The 22,185-nt window shown below is 42.2% G+C and overlaps 1 protein-coding gene across 3 annotated transcripts in view; it reads left to right on the top strand.

Annotated features, from left to right (window-relative positions):
• SLC24A2 (solute carrier family 24 member 2) overlaps positions 1–22,185 on the top strand; it is a 223,059-nt gene that overhangs the window by 127,466 nt on the left and 73,408 nt on the right. For 2 of the 3 annotated variants that reach the window (XM_010988149.3, XM_010988151.3), the window contains exons 3-4: positions 6,250–6,288; positions 8,865–8,973. In XM_010988149.3, the coding sequence (XP_010986451.1) occupies positions 6,250–6,288; positions 8,865–8,973 (148 nt within the window). The remainder of the gene's footprint in view (positions 1–6,249; positions 6,289–8,864; positions 8,974–22,185) is intronic. The other variant, XM_010988150.3, reaches the window with a different exon arrangement.

The raw sequence follows: 22,185 nt of genomic DNA on the forward strand, positions 1-22,185 counted from the left end.
AGTGTTTATAATGCCTGTTACCGTGAGGATTCAACTGGATAATACACGTGAAGCCCTTGGCACATCTTGAGCTTTCAATAAATATTCATTATTACCAGAATCTGCTTCATTTGCAGCAAATTATTCTGTGATGTGTCCGGCACCAGCATTTGTTGGACTTCTCTTTTAAGTTCACATCATCTTGGACACTCTGTCTTTAGAAGAAATCAGGCAGTCCAGACTTAATAGATAAGTGCATTGGGGTTCTTTACTAGTCAAAGGAAATTTGTGTGACTAATGCCAGAACCCCACTCAGATTGTGATGGATTGACATATCAAAATGGTTCCTTAGCAATTGTGAGACTTGCTCAAAAAATACCACAAAATGTGTTAGCAACATCTGGATGTGCCAGGGGCAGGCGAGAGATGGGCATGGTAGTTGGGTTGTTAATTCCTAAATTAAGTGAATTAACAAAGGTGCTTAGTATCCTGAGTACTGAAACAGCCTGAGGCAATTCCTGCTTCTCTCTTTCAGTGTATAACATGGGGAGTAATGTCTTCTACGTACCTACTTAATAGGAGGGAGTCAATTAATAGGGACTCTAAAGGGGAGATGTAAATACTCATCATTACTATTCATTTAGCCGGTGGATCAAGCCTCAGAGGAGCTTTGGTTCCTGACCCCGGGCCCCACGGTCCCCGTTCTGCCTGGGTGGCCTCACTCTCTCATGCCACATAGTTGCATCTTTAGTAGCCACGTCAGGGACCATGGAGGCGCAAGGTGAATCCTGCTCTCAAGGCTTTTACCACTGCCACGATTTGGGAGGCTGGCTGGGTGAGCTGGGTATAGTGTACACCCAATACAGCTTACCAACTTAGTGAGAAACATTTAAAACTCTCTCAAATTTTGTTTTTATTTTACTTTTCCCAGCTCTGTTGAGATATAATTGACATCTCACATCGTGTACCTTTAAGGGTTCTACTTTCTCTGAGTCTCCCAGCCTCCAGAGCTTCCTGATCAAAACCAGACCCACTAAGATATACGAGATGTGCGGTGCTAGCCTTGCCTTGCAAATCCTGTATCCTTCAGGCGATGCTGATTCATGGAACAGGGACGTAGTCAGAAGCCAAGTCAAGGAAATATAATCTGTTGTGTCATCACCTCTTCCCTTGGCTGCCAACCTTGGACGTGCCCAGTTAACCATCCTCCAATGTCCTGCGCACATTGCCTCTCACCATCCTAATCAATGGAATTTTCCTCCTTCCCATAGAAGCCACCCTGTTCTCTAATCCAGTTCACAGCCCTGAACCTACTTTTGTCACATAATTTGCCCTTATTCTCCCCTGTGACTCCTAATATTAACAGTATGGATAATAGAGCTGACATACAGTGTTTACCATGTCCCCAACTTTGAGGACTTTCCAGGTATTAACTCATTTAACCCTCCCATCAACCCTCTGGAATTGTTTACTGTTATTATTCCCATTTGACATTACCAGGAAACGAAAGCATAGAGAGATTAAGTAACTTGTCCAAGGTCACACAGGTAACAAGTGACAAAAATAGGAAAATGAACCCAAGCAGTTCTTAATAACTTGTTCTTAATAACTATATGACGCCACTTACCCTACGATGTTCCCTGTACAACTCTTTAAAAAGCAAAATGTTGTTCCTTAACTGTCTCTAAGCATTTCACTTCCATTTCCTTCCTTTCAAAGGATATCTATGCTTCTGAAATTTCTTTTCTGCTATCCCAAATGTTTCAAGATCATGGGAATTATTCAGCTAAATCATCAAAATGCTTTGCTTCCAAAATGCTTTGCTTCCATTACCACGCTTTTTACTTAATTTCCATCCTCTCTCTCCATCCCAATGTGTTTCTTTAAACGAGAGTTGCAAGCGGGTGTTCTTGCAGCCTGGGTGGCCACCTTCAGCCTTTCATTAATCTTTGAGATTCTTACTTTCCTAAAGGACAGTGACAGTGGCGTAATTACCCAGCAACCAGTAGTAAAAGTAATTTGAATTTAAATCTCTTAGTAATTTCTTTCTTTCAGAATTTATTTAACCCTGTCCCGCTTAATACTTGAGGGAATACGTTAGGGCACAGTAAAGGGAGGGAAAGGAACATGGTTTTGCATCTGATTAAGAAAAGATTGGGTTTCTTTCCTTTTAGATTTCAGATTTGAAGTTTTGGCACCTTTTATGTAGTCTTCTCATAGGCTTTGAGGTTTATTCATCTTCAGCCAGAAGAAAGATTTTGAATGTTTTGGCTAATTACATGTAAATGTATGAAAGAAAAAAGGAGACATCATTTTATACTTCCTTGTTCATTTTTAAATGAAAATCAGTCATTCAAATCGTCCCGCACCCAACCTTTCTAAATTCCAAGACACTAAAATACTGTCAGTTAAATAATGGATTAATGTTTTGGATCACATTTATGACAAAATAATTATACTTTCAGATCCGTTCTTGTAGACTTCATAGTGCTTCTGAGTCCTTGGCATAATGAATCTAGGTGCATTTTACTGGACGTAGTGAAAGGTTATGGTGGTGGACGTTTACGGTTGTTACTTGACTGTTGTGAAAAATTGCCTGTTTTTCCTTATCTGTTGCCAAAGCCACAGGCCAGAAAAGCCACCCCTTATTTTACACACTTGTCTTCTGGCAGTGAAATCTTCCCAGCAACCCATTTGATTATATGATTTGCAGGGGGGTGATTACCAGTCAGAGTAAACCAGGGACTGATTGCTCATGATGCAGCCAAACTCTGTAGTGTTTGCCTCATGTTTATATGTTTGCGGTGGGAGTGGGGGCCTGTATGTGGCGTAAGGCTCTGTACAGAGTCACATCAAACTACACTTAGTAGTCAGGGAAATCATTTCTAACCAATGATTTTCGAGGGTCAAAGGAAGAGAGGTGATTTAAGGATGTGTGAATGATTTATAGCGTTAAAAATGCTCTTTAAATGAGCTGTGTGTTCTTTATTTGGGGTGGAGGAATGTAGCACTTGCAAAACACCCACCAAATTGGTAGCCAAGTCCCCATATATATTGGGGTTTCCACCAGGGAGGACAGCAGATATTAATGGCATCATCTCAGTTGTCCAATTACTCAATTACTTGCAGTAATTAAGGAGGGGGCAGTTTAAATTAAATAAAGGATTGAATTACAGACTATTTCCTTTTAAGTAAAAGATGTATCCCTCAAGAATTGCTATGGAATACTATGGATTTGGTTTAACAAATCTTTCTGTAACTGGCATAGCCTTTGAACAGACCACTAGGAATTGGGCTCTCAAATTAGCATAGCCCAAATGTAGCATATATTGTTGTGTTTAAAATTAAGGAAATTTTTTAAAGCAGAATGCATAATACGGATGCCAAGGTCAACCCTTAAAGTCACATCAGTCCTCTTTTGAAGGAGTTGTCTTCTCTGACATCCAGTGGGTTAGAATAAATTTGGCAGATGTTAAATGGCCCTGAAAATAAATTCTCAGCACCAAGGCCAACCCAAAACCCAGATTCTTAGCTAAATAATCCAGTGGTTACACACATTTGGATTGTTTCTTTGTCCCTTCACTAGTTACTTTCAGTGTAATTAAAACCCTTTTAAAATTGAATTCCTAACATAATCAATTAGAAGCACATTTCCAGGACTGTGAGGCTGCTTCAAGATGCAGTGAAAGGGAGACTAAGTCGGGTGAGCATCAGGAATTACCAGGAAAAGTGGGCAAACCCCTGAAAATGAGCAGTTACCATCATATGTCACATCACTCATCTCTTTTGCAACAGGGCTACATAAAAGGAAAGTGTGTGTGTGGCGTCATCGGGGCGGGGGTGGGGGGAGGGCTGGCGTGTTTTAATGGCCTCAGCTGCCATTTGTGTGTCTACCTAAATTTACATGTTATAACTTGATGTGTATTCATGTCTACAAATGACAATTGAGAGTAAACCAATGACATCAACTTCTGCTGACATTAAACAGTGGGAAATTTTGTAAAGGATTTCAGACCTTTCTCTGCACTGTTTTATCATTATAAAATCTAGGTACAAGGCACTTTCTTTCCATCTCTTGTGTCTTATGAGCCTCCTTGCTTGTGAGAGAAAAAGCAGATCAATGGGATAGATATTTTTTTCTTCCTTTCAGACCGAAAGACAGGTTTAGGTTTTTTTTTCCTTCCTCAAATATTTTTAAAGTATATCTTTTATATCCAAACTCTCTGCTGGTGGTATTTTTGTTCTTATAAAGACCACCGTATTCTTTCCCCAGTTTCATCCTGTCCCTTTATGTTCTGTGGTATCACTGTGGCATCAATCCCCGCTTGTAATGATTTGCCTGCCATTTAAGCCACAAGGTGTAAATTTGCTAACTGAACAGGCGTGCTCTGACAGTTAATCTCCATGTGTGTCCAAAGGCTGAGCTGGCTGCACTGGGTAATTTCCCTGGGGGATTGTTCTGTAGAATGTGGGGCCATTTGTTGAGCTGTGTGATGTGGGAGAAGGGGAAATGAAAGGACTGCCAGAGAGAAGCAGGCTCAGATGGTGCCTTTTAGAGCAAAAAAGGAAATCAAAGGACAATTTCAGGTCCACTGCAGTTCCCTAAGCTTGTTCCTGGAACTAGGGAATCTGGGATATTTTCTTATTCGTGTTTTTAGAGAAGTCCCTGAGAGAGGGCCCCAAATTAGGAGGTTATGGCAAATTTAGTAATGCCTGTGGGCTGTCCTTAGAAATTCCCACCAACCTAAACGTGCCGGAGACTTACAAGTTCTTCAAGGGTCTGCAAAAAGTGTTTGGAACCAGAAGGAAAAATATCTGTTGATATTGACTCCAGAATCCAAAAAGGTATCTGTAAGGGTATTCAGTGTTTAATTGAATGTCTGCCAAGTAAAATCAACTTCATTAAGTATTCAATTTAGTCTTCTTAAAAATTACATTACATGTGAAACCAAACTGCAGATTCAGCTTTCTCACTTTCCAAGATTTCTAGCATGCCAGTCAGAAATTAGATGAATTGCACATAACCAGTCATTTGAAATGCAAAATTACGAGTGCTTTCCATTTTTGTTTTACACAAAAATGTACATTTCAGGTTGGATATGGGGTCATGTGAGGATTCCTTCTGGGGCCTGTGTGGTGGGACTAAAGAAGAGAGTCCAGGGCTCATGAAGATTTTAAAACAACTCTGCCCTCATAAATTCTCCTCCAAGGGTATGATTGGTCCTGAAGACACAGATCAGCAAAGATGCTAATGGGGAAGAGGACTAGAAGGCCAGACAGGGGAAAGGTTCCAGTTTCTTCTTGCTGTGTGCACCCTTACTTGAGGTGAAGTGACAGAGACAGTGGTCTGACCATGAGGAAGATCACAAGGCACCTGTACACCACTGGAAAGACTACAGGACAGTGCCTGGTTCTGTTGAAGAGGGAGTGTTCACTTTAAGTGGGGAAGGCCAAGCCGTCCAGTTGGGGCTTGTTAGAAGACTGCCAGTGTCCCCGTGTCTGAATTGCGGTCTCTCCCAGCAGATGAGCGGACCCTCGTGAGCCTTTGGGTTTTAGTCAACTTCTCTCAACTTGACAGATATTTCCATTTTAAGAATGGAAAACCTGACGTGGTGGGGCAGGAAAGAAGGTGGATTTTCTGAATTCCATGTGTGAAGATCCTAGTCTTTAATTCAAGTGGCCTGATTTCTTCAGGCTTTATTTTATTCACCACATGTGGGGCAGTGAATGTTGACTGCCTCCCAAAGACATGGAATATGACACGTCCTTGTAATTCCAGCCCCCAGGAATAACCACTAATAAGAGCTTGGTATAATTTTTGCAGAACTTTTTTTCTTTACATATACTGAAGTATTATTCATTTATTTTCTTTTATAAAATGAGATAATAAATAAGGTTTTTAATTTTTTTCACTTAACAACATGTCTTATATTTTTCTGTGTTAATGTGTACTTACCCCATTCATTGTAATGACCACTGGATTCCACTCGATGGCTGGGCCACAATGGATCTCACTGGCCTCTGTTACTGGGCATTTGGGTCGGCCACTCAACTTTGATCTTTCAAGAGAACGTACCCTGTGCCTAAATAAAGCATTATATGTTGGCTGGAAATATGTGCTTTTGACCCCCAGTGTTGGCATAATCCTTCCCAGGAGCCGAAAGAACCAAATCGTTCCCTGTACTGATGTTTGTGATTAAATGTAAAATCTATATGTGACTTGTTTATTTATTTCTTTGTCTTTTGTCTTTGCCTTTTCCTCCTATGCAGTCATCTACAGCCAGGGACAAGGATGAACAGGCTCTACCGGTAGGAAGCAGTGGCCTTGTCTGTACCTGTTCATGTGCCTGTGGAGAGTGTGGGGCGGGGGTGGGAGGAAGAGAGGCTTTTGTGCTCAACAGATCATCCTCTCCCTTGGAATACTGAAATGGTCTAATCTGCTGGTGTATGTATGCTGTGTCCTATAATTAGTGTCAACTGAATTCTTAAATTCAGTGACAAATTATTTCTGGGACTAGGTTTCAGAACACTTGAGTTCTCTCTTGCTCTTGGCATGAAAGAGTTGAAAGAGTGAGATATTTCCAAATTCCATTCCAAGGGATGTTGAGCTGATGTTTGAGGACAGGGTGGGATCTAATGCTTGGTACCTATTTCTTTGTGTATCTGCATGCACCTAATTTGGGGTTGGAGATTTCTTTTGGTTCCATCAAAAGAAATGCTGCATGAGATCTGTATATTCAATCTCTACATAATGCCCCGAAGAATGCTTTAAGTTCTATAAATGTAATCCTAGGCTAATGAAGATCTCTGCAGAAGAGTTCCTTCCGTTTCTCAGAATCAGGACCATAGTAACAGTGATTAAGACAAACTATTAACAACAAACACATTTTCCAGTTCCTAGCCAATTAAGACATCACATTTTGTATTGTGCAGCTTGGCAAGGAAATGACCTTCAGAGTTTTTGTGCTCAGCCATCAAACCATGATTACATTTCAACTCCACTCAAATATTTTAACCTTGCTCCTAAAATATTTTGAGCCTTAATCATCTTAATCAAATAACACAATGCATTTTAAAATGTTCTAGATTTTTGAGGCTGAAAGGACTAGTAATGAAGATAAATTTGACCCCATTCTTCCTACTGTGGTGCTCAGAGCAGACACTTACAACAAGCATTGAGAGCCCATAGGACATGCAAATCCAGTACAGAGCTAGGAGTGCAGACCCCTTTGTGATCTGGTTCACCACTGAGACCCCACTAATCCCCTCTGTATCTTCTCCAAACCCTATGGAGTTGGAAATATTATTTCTAATAGAATATCAATTATAATAAAATCACATTTAAAAATTCAGATTTCTCCATGTACCTCATACTGACATTTTACCCACGCTTCAAGCTTACTCTGTGTTTCACGTTTCTCTCCAAACATGTAGATCATGATTGTTAATAAGTATTCTTTAGTATAAGGGATGTATGGGCAAAAGTTTGGGAAACACTGTCCAAGTTAATCAAGTTAACCAGATTTCTTTCATGTTAGACTTAGTGGTCTAATGTATAACCTAAAATTTTAAAGGTGGGTTGGTCTAGGGTGGAGCACCTTTTAAATATATTTGGTCATGAAGTCTTTTATGGGACTCTTCTTGGGAAACCCAAGTGTGATGGAATATTTTGCAAAACATTGTAAAGGACTGGAAGATTCCTCAGCGGGATATAGTATTTTATGTTTACCTGACCCTAGAAAAATTTCATGTCACAACTTTGGACCAAAAGTTCAATAAGATTCTCTCACATGACATTACCTCCCTCCCTCTTAAACCTGCCCATCTATAAAGCTCAGCTACTCTGAAACATCTTCCCCTCGATAAGCGGCACAAAATCAACTGAAGGAGGAGAAAGCAGTTCCTGTTCAGGACAACAATCTGTCAAAATATAGAGAGTTCAGGGTCTCTTGGTTATATTGTTTGCTTTTGAAGATTGACTGAAAGAGTTTGTTGGCAACCTCATCTCTAGAAGTGCATTCTTCCTCCCTTACCTTTGGGTTTCATTTATTTGGCCAAAGTAGCAGGAGTTTATGCAAAAGGAGTCCTCTTTGGAGTCAGAAAGCTTCTCTGTGGATTCATAATAGAACATCTTGCTCTTCAGATCTCATTTAACACAGACTGGGAGGCTTCATGGATTAGAGCTGTGATTCCCAGCATAGAAGTGAGGGACCCAGGAGATGTGCGGGATGTTCCTTTGTGGCACATTGGGGAAATATTAGCACCTCTATCATTTACTTTCTGTGTTAGTCTTCAAAATGTCTACTTTTGCAAGTGTTTTATGATATATATGCTCATATTTTAGTATGTCTGGATATAGATCAATGCACATATGGATATAGAGATTGATACATATATACATACTCAAAAATTTTACCGATAGGGTACACAGTCCAAACATTTTAGGGATCACCCACTGGTTCGGAGAACGGATTCTGAGTGAAGCAGACCCACCATCCACTCCACTATCCTCTGTTTTTCGCCTGTATGCCCGTAACGCCTCATTTCACTGCTCTGGGATTGTGTTCTCATCTGTGTAAAGGGAACAATAACAGTATCTAGTTCACAGGGTTCATTTTGAGAATGAAATGAACTAATGGAGGTGAAGCCTACAGCACATTGACTAGCTAAGCTCTAAAAAAAAAAAAATTATAGCGATTAATTCCTTAAGGAGGAAAGGATGTGAGAACACCATTCCTTCAGGAGACTTTGAAGGGATGTACTTTGAAAATCTTTGGTTCAGTTTTGTGTGATCATATGACAGACTAGGCGAGGACCTTATCTGTAATGCACTTGCCTTGCGTTTCTGAGAACTAACAACATCCCTGTCTGGTTTCTCTGCTCAGGCTAAGCCGCGTCTTCAGCGAGGTGGCAGCTCTGCCTCCCTCCACAACAGTCTCATGAGGAATAGCATCTTCCAGCTCATGATACACACCCTGGACCCACTCGCTGAAGGTAAACACCAGGCTTTAGTTTGGGAGCTTGTTTGGGGGGAAAGAGGACGTGAAACGTCTTCTCTTCACGAAACGTGCTTCCACTTCCGTTGCAAACCTGTGACGTCCACGTGTGCAGCGTCTGCAAGAGGCAGCCCTGGCCCTGCGGTGGGCTTTATCCGCAGCAGCTCAGTTCAGGATCAGAGATTTTTGTACCGGGAGTAGGAGCAGAGGTCTGTTTGCTGATTCTGTTTTTTGGTGCCTGCAGCATAAATACAGTTTGGTACTAGTAGAGAAGACAAGAGAGGTTTCTCTTCCAGCTAGAGTGCCAATTCTCCTTCATCCTCCTCCTAAGTTTCAAAATGAAGTTGTATGTGAAGATAAATTGATAATTTGTTCGTCTTCAAAAAAAAAAAAAAGAGAGAGAAAAGAACTCCATGACTTAGGGCTGTGATTAGTTTTGGGAATGATGTTCACTGCAGAACATTGACATTGTGCCTTTTCTTCTCTTTGGCACTTGGAGGATGGAAGGTGAATTTCTAAGCATCCAAAGAGTGCTCTCTAAGATAACTGCTTAGGACCAGACTGGAAAGGGTGATCACAGAACCCGTCACAAAGAATCCACTATTGTGTTCTTCCACGTTTACTGATTCACAATGAAGCGAGGTGTATCATGTTTCTTAAATTGTACAAGTATCCTTAAAAAAACTAATTTTTCAAGGAAGTAGATACCTGAAGCATCAAATAAATATCAGAGTTAGACCGCTAGCAAGGGGTTCAAATATAACCACGCCCCCTGTTCTCCCTTCAGCCCTGGACCTTACAGTTGGGCTAATGTTACACAGGGGCAAAGAGCTGGGGAAGCAGGTCTCTGCCACTGAACCAAACACATGGGATGAGATCATGAAATCATGTCACATAAATCAGAGCTCTTAACCAATATAAACTTTTGCTAAATCATTTCAAAGGTTCGAGACATCAGGAAATTCAGATGAAGTCAGAAAATTCTCTGGGACCTCAAGAGCTGCTCCCCAGATCCTGTCTCCCCCTCACTGGACACATACCTTCACCCAGAATGATAAGGGAGGAGCACCTGTCACTGTGGGGTATTTCAGTTATGAAACATCTCCGTCTTATACCCCAGAGAGTTATATAGCTGATGTGATCTTTTCCGAGGAGTCCTCCCTCATAGATCCTGGGTTCTGTTTACTTGGGTAATCCTGAGCCAGGAGCATCCCAGCTGTCATTCCTCTATTTACCAGAGGTCCACTTGATGAGGGAATGAGCCCTGGTCACCAGCCTTCTTTTCTTACCGCCGGGGTCACCCCCAGAGTAGTGATCGCAGTGAGTGAAGGAGTAACAGGCCGGCCTCCTCCCAGCCGTGAAGCAGCTGTGTGACTTTGGGCAACTCAGAGCCTCTCTAGTACTTGGTTCCTTCATCTGCAGTAAGAGTTACCTTTGTAACTAGCACTTTATAATTGACAAAGCTTTTTCACACCTGTGATTCTATGCATCATCGTAACGCTTCATAACTAACATTATTATACTAATGTCATAAAATGTTGTACCACCAAACCAGACCTCAAACGTATCTCCTTCTCCCTCTGCCAGCTCTCTGTTCCAGGCCACCTTTATCGCTTCCTACCTGGTCTTCCACTTCCTCCGTTGCCTCTTTGTTTGCATATTTTCCACACAGCAGCCCAAATGATCTTCTTAAAAAGTAAATCAAATCATGTCACTCCTGTTAACCTGCAGTGGCTTCCCATGGCTCTTAGGAGAATTGTGAAATACTTGCCATGGTCTACATGATCTGTTTCTTTCTCCAAACTCAATTTGGCTCACTTTGCTTTAGCCAGACAGAGGCCTTTTCTGTCCTCAAACAGGTACTTCTCTCCTGCCTCAGGGCCTTTACCTAGGCTATTCTCCCCCAGCCAGAATACTTTCCTTTCTCCCATCTTCTTCCCCTTTTCCCTGCTTTATTCCAGCCCATTCTTCAGCACTCTGTGTGAATGACACTTCCTGACCATCCAGTTTAAACCAGGACCCTAACCCTCATCTCTCAATGCACTCTTTAATTTTTCTTTGTTGTTCTCATTACAATTTGTGTGATTACTTGTTTATTGTCTGTCTCCCCCAGGACACAGTAAATTTCTAGAGAGCTGGGACTCTATTTACTAATTGTCCCCAAGGTCTGGCAGACTACCTGATACATGGTAGTTGCTAAGGCTCAGAACGATTGTGCAGCTTGGCCAAAGTCATGCTTTTGACCGGATATTCACACAATTTCGAAGCCCTCTAAAGCCTCATGGGTTTAAGGTTGTATCTTGGTTATTCTGAGGCACCATCTTCCCCACCCGTCACCCAAAAGAGCCAAGTGAGAAAAGAGAACAACTCTCTTATTGCCTCAACTTGATTATGAGCAGGTGACTGAGTTTATTTATTTTTGGCAAAGCATGCTATATAGTAATTAAGGACAGATTCCAGAGCCAGACTCTCTCAATCCAAATCCCAGTTGTACATTTACTAGCTGTGTGTCCTTGGACAAGTTACCTAACTTCTCTGTACCTCAGTTCCCTCATCTGTAAAATCAGGATGATATATAATGATGTCTACATCATAAAGTTGTTGTAAATCTAAAGGAGTGAATATGCATAAAGCACTTACATTGCCTAGCAGATCATAAGTACCATATAAAGGTTTGGAATTATTCTGTTTCATTATTTTGAAAAACAATGCAGCATAGGATTTTTTTTTTAATTTAAAACATTCAAAAGCCTATGGTGAAAAAATAAATCTTCCTCCTCCATCAACCTCCCAGTTTTCTCCAGTCCCCAGTTCTCCCAGAGGAAACCATAGCTACCAATTTCTTGGGGCTCATTCCAGAGATGTTCTGTGCATATACAAATGTGTGTGTGTGTGTATGTATGTGTCTTTGCCCACAGGACTCAACAATCTAAATTTCTGTGGTTTTTGTTTGAGGGAGTTCAGTTTCTGGTAGGACTTGTTTTTGTTCTGCTGTTTGGTGGGAGAGGTTATGCTTTGTGTCTGTGAGGTAAGAGGAAGTGAATCTGCGTTGTCTCGGAGTCAGGCCATCAGTGATTTTCCAAAACACCTGGCCCTTGTAGGGCCATGCTGCAATTAAAGTGTTTGTTCCTGCTGTAGGAAGATGTGCCGTCTGAATCTGGGCACCTATTTCCAAGGTGAAACATCTCCCTCAAAGCCATGGAGTGCTCCAACTGTGTGAATCTGGGAGGATGCTGAGAGTCGTAATCAGTTCTGGACTTGCGTGACTGGAAAATATGGAAAGTACTCCAGTGCTTTAAAATTGCTCCATAGCACGCAGCCAAGAAAACAGATTGCTCTGGTACTTTTCCCCCAAAATTCACAATCATTTTCCATTCCAAGAACATCCCAAGCTCTCGGAAATAGTCATCTCTCTTTTAGTTTGCATCTAATCACTTGAATTCACACATCCTTGTGCCAAACTGTCACCTTTTTGCAATACAGAGCATGCTGGTTACATCACCAGGTTGACGGCGTGAACACTGCAGTAGCTTCTCTCCTGCCCTATTGACGTTCCTGGCGTCCAGCTAGCTGAGTCGTGCATTGGCACCGCATGGCGTACGGTCAGTTTTCATAAAGGGAAGTTTTCAAATTCATTTGGAAACATCCTCTAGAACAGATGACCCATGAAAAGTCGCATTTCTCTTTGTCTCATCTGTGCCACCCAGTTTTGTTTTTTTTTTTGTCTTCCAAAATCCAGTGGCTGAGCCCTTGCTAAAAGCTTTGGTTGGTGATTGGTTCGGCCTCTGAGCCTGAGTCACAAGATCCTGCAGTGTTTGTGTTTCATTCATCTATTGATATGTAACAAAGCATCCAAGATTTAGTGGCTTAGAACCACCACCCTATTATTCCTGCTCATGATTTCATGGATCAGGAATTTCGGTGATTCAGAGATCAGCAGGGTAATTCTTCTGTTCCCTGTGGTGTCAGTAGAGGTCATTTGATGTTACTGAGCTAGGAGAGAGGCAGGTTAGAACCACCAGCGTAAGTTTAGAATTAGTATTTCTCAGCCTGAAAAGTCCTTGGTTTCCTCACCTGTAAAAGGAAATAATAACAGTTCCACTCTTGGAAGTTTATGGTGCACGTTCAATACACTAATACCCAAAAAGCATATTGCTAGTGCTCGGTGGCTGTTGGCAATGATTTTTCAGTTAAAATTGTGTTCAGTGTCATGTAATAGAATCTAACTGCGGTGGCTTAATTTAATAGTTTTTTTTAAAGACTTTTCTTTTTCTAGAGCAGTTTTAGGATTACAACAAAAGTGAGAGGAAGATACAGAGATTTCCCATAGCCCCACAGATTACTACCCTCCCCCATTATCGAAATCACTCACTAGAACAGTGCATTTTTACTGAAGGCAGACCTACGTAGACACATCGTAATCACCCACAGATTACCATAGGGTTCACTCTTGGTGGTGTACACTCTATGGGTTTAGGCAAACATAATGACATATATCCATCATTATAATATCAAACAGTATTTTCACTGCCCTAGGACTCCCCTGTGCTCCGCCTCTTCATCCTTCTCTCTGTCTCACACACACACACACACACCCCTGGCAACCACTGACCCTTTTATTGTCTCCATAGTTTCGCCTTTTCCAGACGTCAGATAGTTGGAATCACATAGTATATAGCCTCTTCCAACTAGCCTCCACAGTTTTTTAGGATTTTTATTTTTCATTTAACTAGAAGCCCAATAAAAAGCAGTTCAAGGCTGGTAATACTGCTCCCTCTTGCCATGAGAGACCTAGTCTCCTGTGTCTTTTCATTCTTCCATCCAGAGCCTGCTTCTCTCACTCCTCATCCCCCTAGGATGGAAGCTACTCCCCCTGCCCCCCACCACCATCATATCTGTATTCTGGGAAGGATAAGACAGTGCAGCTGTCTTTTTAATCAGGAAAACCTTAGCATCCCAGAAGCAGACTTCCACCTACATCGTATAGGCCAGCACAGGGCTGTGTGACCACCCCAATTTACAAACAAGCCAGAACTGGGCACTCTGCCTCCCCAAACGTGGAACTCCATGGTAGACCCCAGTGAAGGTCGACTGTGTTCCCCTTTTTCTGCCCATCCTTAGTAACCTTTATCCTGTCTTCTCAAGTTCCTGATTTACAGAGATGTAAATTCCCCTTCCTCCTCCCTTTTAAAGCATTCTCTGATGGTCCATAAGTCCAACTTTTATACAGTGGCCCTGAATTCTTCCCCAGAAAAGACATGCCTCAAAACTTGTCATGTAAGGATCCTGGTTCCCTTAAAACATAGATGAAATCATGTGTCACCTCTGCTCAAAACCATCTCACCAGCAATAAAAGCCCTGGGAGATGCCTTTCTTCCTTCTTCCCTTCCTCCCTTCTTCTCTGCCTCCTTTTTTCCTTCTCCCCTCCTCTCCTCCTCTTTCTCAGCCCTTCTCTCCTTCCTCTCTTATGTCACTCCCTTTGCTCCACTTCTCTGGCTGCCTGGCAGCAGTGCCTTCTTACAAAGTCCAAACATACTATTGCCTCAGGGACTTTGCACATGTTCCCTCTTCCCCTGGACATCCAAATAGCTCCTGCCCGCCCTTTCATCAAGTCAGCCTTCAGATGTCACCTGATGAGAAAGGCCTTACTCAATCAGCCTTTGAAAGACAGCAAAATCAAAACAATGGTAATGGAGCAGAGTTCTGGACCTTCCTTGCCCTGCACTATACTTCTCCATAACCACCATGAACATATTTATTTGTTGTTTACTTCCTGTCTCTACCCTTGCGTCTCCAATAGGGCGAGGCATAGGGCAGGCTCTACTCTATCTCCAGGGCCCAGCATGCACGGATCCCAATCTGTATTTATTGAGTGGATAGAATGAATGCTCGCTTTTGTCACTTTTCTGCTGGAGAACAGTATGTCTCTGGCCACATACATTGTCTTAGTCCAGGCCCTGTCAAAGCACTCTTTGGTTGTGACCAACAAAGTCCAACTGATGGTTGTCTCTGCAGTAGTCAATAGCAGTCATGTATGCTGTGGCCAACGTTGTATCTCCAGCCACTAGGATGGCGCTGACTTGGTCAGTATTTGCTGGATGATTGAATGAATCTCCTTGTAGTTCTGGAGTTACTGCTGCGGTGGGAAATGTTTGCTCTTTGCCTCTTGCCTTCTTGATGAGTTCTCCTGTCCACTCTTTCTCTTTTCTTTCCAAACTCTTTGTTCTTCTCTTATTTCCTTTTTGTGTCTTCCCTTTGATAAACTGTTGGTCCTTTCATTTGTTGCATTTCATGGGCCTGCTTTTATATGTTCAGAGAATTACCATCACTACAAGATTCTAAGGAGTTTATTGTTTTGACCATTCATTCATTTTACAAATTCAAACACCTCTTAAAATAGCATCACCATGTAATTTGGTATTAAGTTGTGTCTGAGAATAAAACCACAAAAGAAGCTGCTCCTCATTCAGTTTTTATGGATTCTTGGAGTCCCTTCTACAGTTCTCCTAGTTTCTCCTTCCTTATAGAATTTCAAAACTTAACTGACATTTTTCATCATAACAATAATTTTATTATTAATAGCAAAAGTTAACAGGTAAACGCATTTGATGCCTTAGAAACAGAAAAGGAGGAATAACACTTGCCTAGAGGGTCTGTAATTGAACTGAAGGATTATTTCACTACAGGGCATGAGACAGTTTAGAACAGTAGGTCTCTATGTCGGATATGTGTTTCCCTTGAGGTTTTCAGAATCCTGTAATGAGATGTCAGAAAATGACACCGTGCTCATAGTACGATGCCTTCCTTATTGGCTGCTAGAAAGACAGGCAAATGTCCCTCAAGGTAAATTCACTTCACGTTATCACAGCCAGTCTCTGCTCTTGTCACTTTCGTAACGTTTACGTTACGAAACCAATATGTTTACATTAGGTTCATTCTGATTGGCTGCAGGAATGTCCTGGGAACACTTTCCTTGCCTTTCTGAAGCGGACAGTTTTGCTCCCTCATTTCCTTCCCATTAGCTATTATGACATTCTAATGCCATCTTTCCCACTGCTTTATCAGTCTGGCTCAGGCAGTGTGAGGTGAGCGGGTGGCTTCAGTGACCTGAATTCTGGGACATCTTGACTAAAAGCTTCACAAATGAGTAGAAACTATCTATTTTTTCATTATTTTCCCGGTAGCCTAGATTATAGGTTTTCAAAGGTTTTTTTTTTAGTAATAGTGGAACCAGTTTGTTCAAAAGAATTCCCACAGGGAAGAATACATATTTTTTAAATAGTTGGAACTACTGAGAGTTCACTCATGTCAAATCCTTTAGCAGTGTGCCTAATTCAGTAGCCTTCCTCTACACCAGCCATAGCAAACGTAAAAGAAATAAAGACTCTACTCACAAATGCAACAAAACCAGAAAGTACCACGGATTAACTCTAAGAAAATGTTTAAGAACTTTATAGCAAAAACAATAAATAATCATTAATGAAGAATGCAGAAGAAGATCCAAATAAATGGTGATATATTATAAAGATATCAGTTCTCCCCAAATTAAACTCTAAATGCAACTCAGTCCTAATTGAAATCGCAAGAAGTTATTTCATGGGATGAACTTCATAACTTGACTTCTAAATTTATATAGAATCAGCAAGAAGAGCAAAGAAGAACAGAAAGGGAAAATATGCTCCTCAGAGCTCAAGATGTATCATAAAGCAGCAGCTTTTAGGTGCTCGAGTTGAAATATTTGAGAGGAAGGGGAAGAGGCTGGACCCAAAGCAGCTGGGGTCTCCCCAGAGGCAGCCCCTGAGGAATAGGAATACAGTGTGAGCACCGCTCAGGGGGATGGGAGGGGCCTTCCTGGAGCACTAGAATCATCTAACTGAAGGAACAAGGCCCTCATCCCCCAAGCGATGAAAAGCGCACATTCGTGGGCTGAGCATCATATCATGACAGTGCAGATTAGCAAACCAAATTGGGAAACCCTGCTGATGCTCACGCAGCGCTGAGCGGGCACAGAGGAAGCAGCCCTGCAGGTGAACTCTGCTCCCCAGACGTTCAGGAACGTCATCTAGGTGTGAGCCTGAGGGCAGGGCCATCGGGAAAGTATGCATAGACAAAGTGAGCTTTGAGAGTGGTTCCCAAAGCAGGTGAGGAACATGGGCAGGCAGAGAAGGTGGGGCATTCGAGGCAATGGAACTGGCCAGAGAGATCCAAGACTATGTCTTGTTGGCCCAACCAAGACGGCGCTGTTTTGAGATGAGCAGGCATGTGGCTGTTTGCCCACTGAACTCATGCTCTGGCGTCTCTCCTGTATAGGGTCAGCTAGGGGTATGTCTGTGTCTGTGTGTGCGTCTACCATGTGTGTGTGTGTGTGTGTATGTGTGTGTGTGTGTGTGTGTGAGAGAGAGAGAGAGAGATTTAAGTGTAGGAAGCTAGAGGCCTGAGAGGATGCTGAAGAGGGAAAACAAGAGAGTGGGGCTTTTGAAGTGCTCGCTCTGCACCACACCTCTGACAGTCATCTTCTGGGATTCTCCCAGCCGTGGCTGTGGGAATTATTGTGTGTTTTACCTCTGAGGAAACTGAGGTTCAGAGAGGTGACATTACTAGCTCATAGTCACCAGCCCCTAAATTTGACTTCAGAGCCTGAGCACTTCGCACTCACACAGGAAGGACGTCCATCTCCTGTACACATGGCCATATGTCTATTTTGTAAAATCGTTCCCATTCTTTAACATAGACATTTAGTGTTAACTCGAAGCTGACACTGAGATTAAACATTCACTTGCTTGCTGAGTTTTCTTTTTTCTCACCAAACAGCAGGACTTGTTATTTTCCCCAGCTTCTATTTTTAAAAACAGCTTCAATATGAGCTTTCAAAAATTGTCATTTGATCCCAGAAGAAAGTCATTTTCATGCCTGTTTCATTCAAAATGTGGAGAAGTTATTCCTGAAAGGCAGTGCTATGACCTTTCTTTCTGTCCCAAATCATAGATCAGTTTAAATTAGCAGGAAAGATGTTTGCAGGCTGCCCTAGCTGGTAAGTGAATAGGCAACAGGAGTGAAAGTCTTCACTGAAGAAGAAGAAAATGCAGTCTGCTGGCCTTGATTTTAATAAAATGACAGTAGTTTAAATGCCTGGATAGAGAAAGGCAGGCTATTTATGCCTCTCATGGAGCAAATACAGGGACAAGTTGAAACGCTTCTCTCTTTGGGGAATAGTAAAGCATTACTCTTAGATTTGAACATCAAAGAAGATCGAAATTGGATCTTTCTTTGTGTTGTACACATAACGAATAAATTTCATTTCGGGCATGAGGGGATGTGAATGGACTTACTGAAAAAAATGCTTCTGAGGATGGGAATAGGTTTGTGTTCTCTCTCTCCCTCTCTCTCTCTCTCTCTCTCTCTCTCAGGTTTGCTTTAAAACCAAGTCCACAAACTCATGTGGCCAAAAAATTGATGCGATGCCATTTGAGTGTAAACAGTGCACACAGAAAGGAAAAGACGATGAAGCCTCCATAAAGTTACAGCTTCATCTTTGTTCTCTTGAACTTATCACCTGCTCAAGCGATGCAGTTAGAACTCCTGAGGCGGGGGGGGGGGGGGGGGGATGACTCAGAGTTCCCAGAGATAGAAGGCAGCTGTCACAGGAGTGATTACATGGAGGACCAAGGATGGGGGCAGTCACTAAAGGTTCAAAAGCACTTTGATTTTATCAGTGACTGCCTGCTCAGTAAGCAGGTTGATACTGAAATATCATCTGTGAGATGAGGACATTCAAAAGTGTTTTGTCTCAAATGAAACCCTAAAGACACCTCTGCTTGTTGAATCAATGGCAGGGCCTCACTTAATGGAGTGCAGGTTGGACGACTTGCATTTGGTTCTGAGACACTTTCCTCTGACAGTAGCCAGATCCCTTCCTAGTTTGTCTCTTGGTCTAGGGTTTGCACTGTGCTGTGCACTCACTTCTGGATGTTGATCAGACTGTAAAAACAAATCTTCAGGCTGCTGTCAGGGTTCCTTTTCTCTCCTGGTCTCGCAATATCAGATCCACCAAATCTGGCCTCTTCACCTCAGCCATTAAGAAGAATTCCCTCCCCCATGACAAGCTGTCTTTTACAGGTTTTGGAGGAGGGCTCAGGTTAGACTGTATAATATGCACACACACACGTACACACTCACACACATAAAGAGTCCAGCAGCACTGTGGTTTATAGAAAGCTTTGGGGTCTACATCAGATTGGTGTCTTACTCGCATGTGTGGATTCGTGTATTCATTCATTCATCCACAAAACACATGCTATTGCAGGCTAATGTGAGCGGTCCCCCTGTTTGAGAACGTTTCCCTTTACGAGTCCCCACTGTCGGTAAGTCTGTGGAGGAACATAAGCCAGTGCTCACTGCAGACTGGGTAACTTCCAGAAAACCAACTTCAGTGCTGTTGTTGAATCTGAGCGTTAGCAGTGCACTTGCAGTAAACATTGTGGCTGCTTCTGTGTGGTGATTTCCCTCCTTGACGTCCCAGGGTGGCAGCCCTTAATCCCAAATAACCAACAGCAAAGGAAGCTTTGCTTCAACTCTAAGGGCTTTTGGCCAGAAACACCATCATAGGCAAGAATTAAAAATCATAGTGAGCCAGTCTCATTCCAGAAGGATCTTTATGATGAAAATCCTCCTCTGCCAGAAGAAAACTTTCTTCCGTCATTCATCTCCCTTCCCATGCATCACATCCCCATTCATGACACATCAGGTCACGCAGTTTCCTATCTAGGAAAAGTCACACATTCTTTTCTTGACCTCAGGTCTATACCCCATCCTCATCGTACTAGTGAGGATTAGAATGTGAGGGGCTGACCCTTGGAGCTTAAAGGTAGAATCTTGCAATTTGCCCATGTAGACAGACTCTCTCCCCTGCTGGGTGCATTCATGGCGGCCTCTTTCCACTGGACTCATGAGGAGGACAGTAGTGCAGTTGCTAAGCAGACACACTGTGGAGCCAGCCACCTGGGTTCCAGTCCCAGCCCTGCCACTCACTAGTTGTGTGACCTTGGGTAAGTTACTTAGCCTCTTTGTAACGCAGCTTCCTCTTTTGTAGAATAGGGAAGATGGTAGCATCTGTCTCTTCAGGCTGTCGAGTGTATTCAATGGAGTGCTATTCACAGAGCACCTAACAGTACCCAGTACATCATTAGTTCTAGGTAGGCACGTGCCGAATAAATTGCTTTCAGTTCCTTTTTTCCTTGCAACTGTCATATTTTTAGGCAGTTTTCAGTGGTTCAGTAGTAAGTCATTGAATTATCTCTATTTTCCCTTAAAAAGAAGCCTATTCACCACGTACCAGTTTTTCAGATCCCGCCATACCTGTCTAGAAGATAAGATGGGAACTGGTCTTTTTGGCAGTCTGGCTCTTGTTTGGGCAAAAGTTATCCTGGAGCTGAATAATTATAGTTTCTGTATTTCCAGATTCTCCTCTCCTTTGTACAATGAGAAGGAAATCAATGTGACATGATACTCAATTCATTTCTTTACAAAAAGCCCCAGCTTCATCTGGGGTCTACAGCTTTAAGATGTTTGACAGACTGAAAAAAAAAATTTCTCTTCCCAACATATTGATAAAAATCTGGAAAAGCAATTACTGTACTAATTTTTTTAATCCTCCCAAAACATCCTAAGGCCAGTATTTGTGTACTTAGGGGTTAGAAGGTCCCGCAGTGCCCTACCTCCTCCTATATCATCAGAGCTCTGGGTCACTGGCAGGCATTTGTTGCTAGATATAAGGTGCATAATGGACTATCAGTGAAACATATCTTAATTTCCAACCCTGTCTCTGCATCCTGGATTTTAAAATACTCATACAGTCCCATCAGATAGTATGGTATTTAAGTAGGAGTAATGGTGAATGGATTTACACTTAAGTGAAATTTAGAAGAGCACATGAACATTCTTTCTACTTGAAATTTGATCCTTTAAATTTTTCATGATCTGGGGTTATTGTTTCAGCTGTGATAGGGAGCCAAGTATTCAATAAAATGACATCCTGGACAATACTGAAGTATAGAATACAAAATTACAAGGATAGTTTTGACTTTGGATTACTTCCACATCAGTGGCATTAATTTCCTTTGTCTTCCAGTTTTTGTTTTTGTTTTTGTTTTTTTCCCTCAGTTTCATTCTGTTCCCAAATTCTCTCGCCTTCTCATTTTTTTCTCTTAACATTTGCCTTTGGGATAAGTTTATCCATTTTATTGTTTTTCTTCTCCTCTTCTATGACACTTTTCTTGCATGTTTCTCTGGTACTATTTGACACTCAGTACATCAGAGGGTACAAACTCAGCTGTGCTGACTCCATGGCTGGATATAATTTAGCACTGATTCTCTCTGCCTGGCAGGCTTTTCTGAATCCAACCAGGCTGCAGGTTGGGATCCAGGAGAACATCCAAGTGGTTCTCTAGCCAGCGTGCAGCGTCCATTCTGTGCACCAGTGTTTGTTTGTTTTTCCTTTTTCATCTCCATTCCCAAGATATTGCTACCATTTTGTCTTCCACGTGCTGAGGACACTCCTGATGGCACGCTTGCATGACGCAAATCCTCCTACTTTGCGGAAGCCATGAAGAGGATTCCAACAGTTGAGGCCGCATTCATTTCCCCTTCATAGACTTCCTCCCCACAGAGATACTGAAGACAGAGTAGTTGAAACTGGGGGGTTGAAACACTAAAATGGAAGGAATCATAGCCATCAGTAGCGAAGGCAACTAGGCTGAGCAAGTCTAACAGAGCACTATTAAATAGAGATTTAATTCAATTTAGCAGCATTTGAACACCTAGAGAGTGCCAGGAACTCTGCTGGGTACTCGAATTAACAAAATGAGTATGTTGATTCCTTGCCCTAAAGGACAGAAAGCAAGTAGGTTAAGGTGCATTCGATGAGCATATGCAGAAGGGTATACTTGCGACAGACCCGCAGGAGAAAGTGACTTACACTAGGGACTCAGAGGGGGAGGCATTCAGGAATACTGCCTGCTGGAGGGAACCTCAAAACTGGGTTCCAAGTAATTAAATAAATGAGAAGACCTAATAAAATTCCAACACACACACGCACACAAACCAGTATGTGTGGGATTTAGAGGTGTATGTGCACTTTGTGTTTTGAAAGCCTTAACCTGGTAATAGGGTGAAAGATGGGTGGAAGGTGCCGGGACTAGACAGTAGGTGGTAA

Source organism: Camelus dromedarius, chromosome 10, assembly GCF_036321535.1.
Source record: "Camelus dromedarius isolate mCamDro1 chromosome 10, mCamDro1.pat, whole genome shotgun sequence".
NCBI classification, from domain to species: domain Eukaryota; kingdom Metazoa; phylum Chordata; class Mammalia; order Artiodactyla; family Camelidae; genus Camelus; species Camelus dromedarius.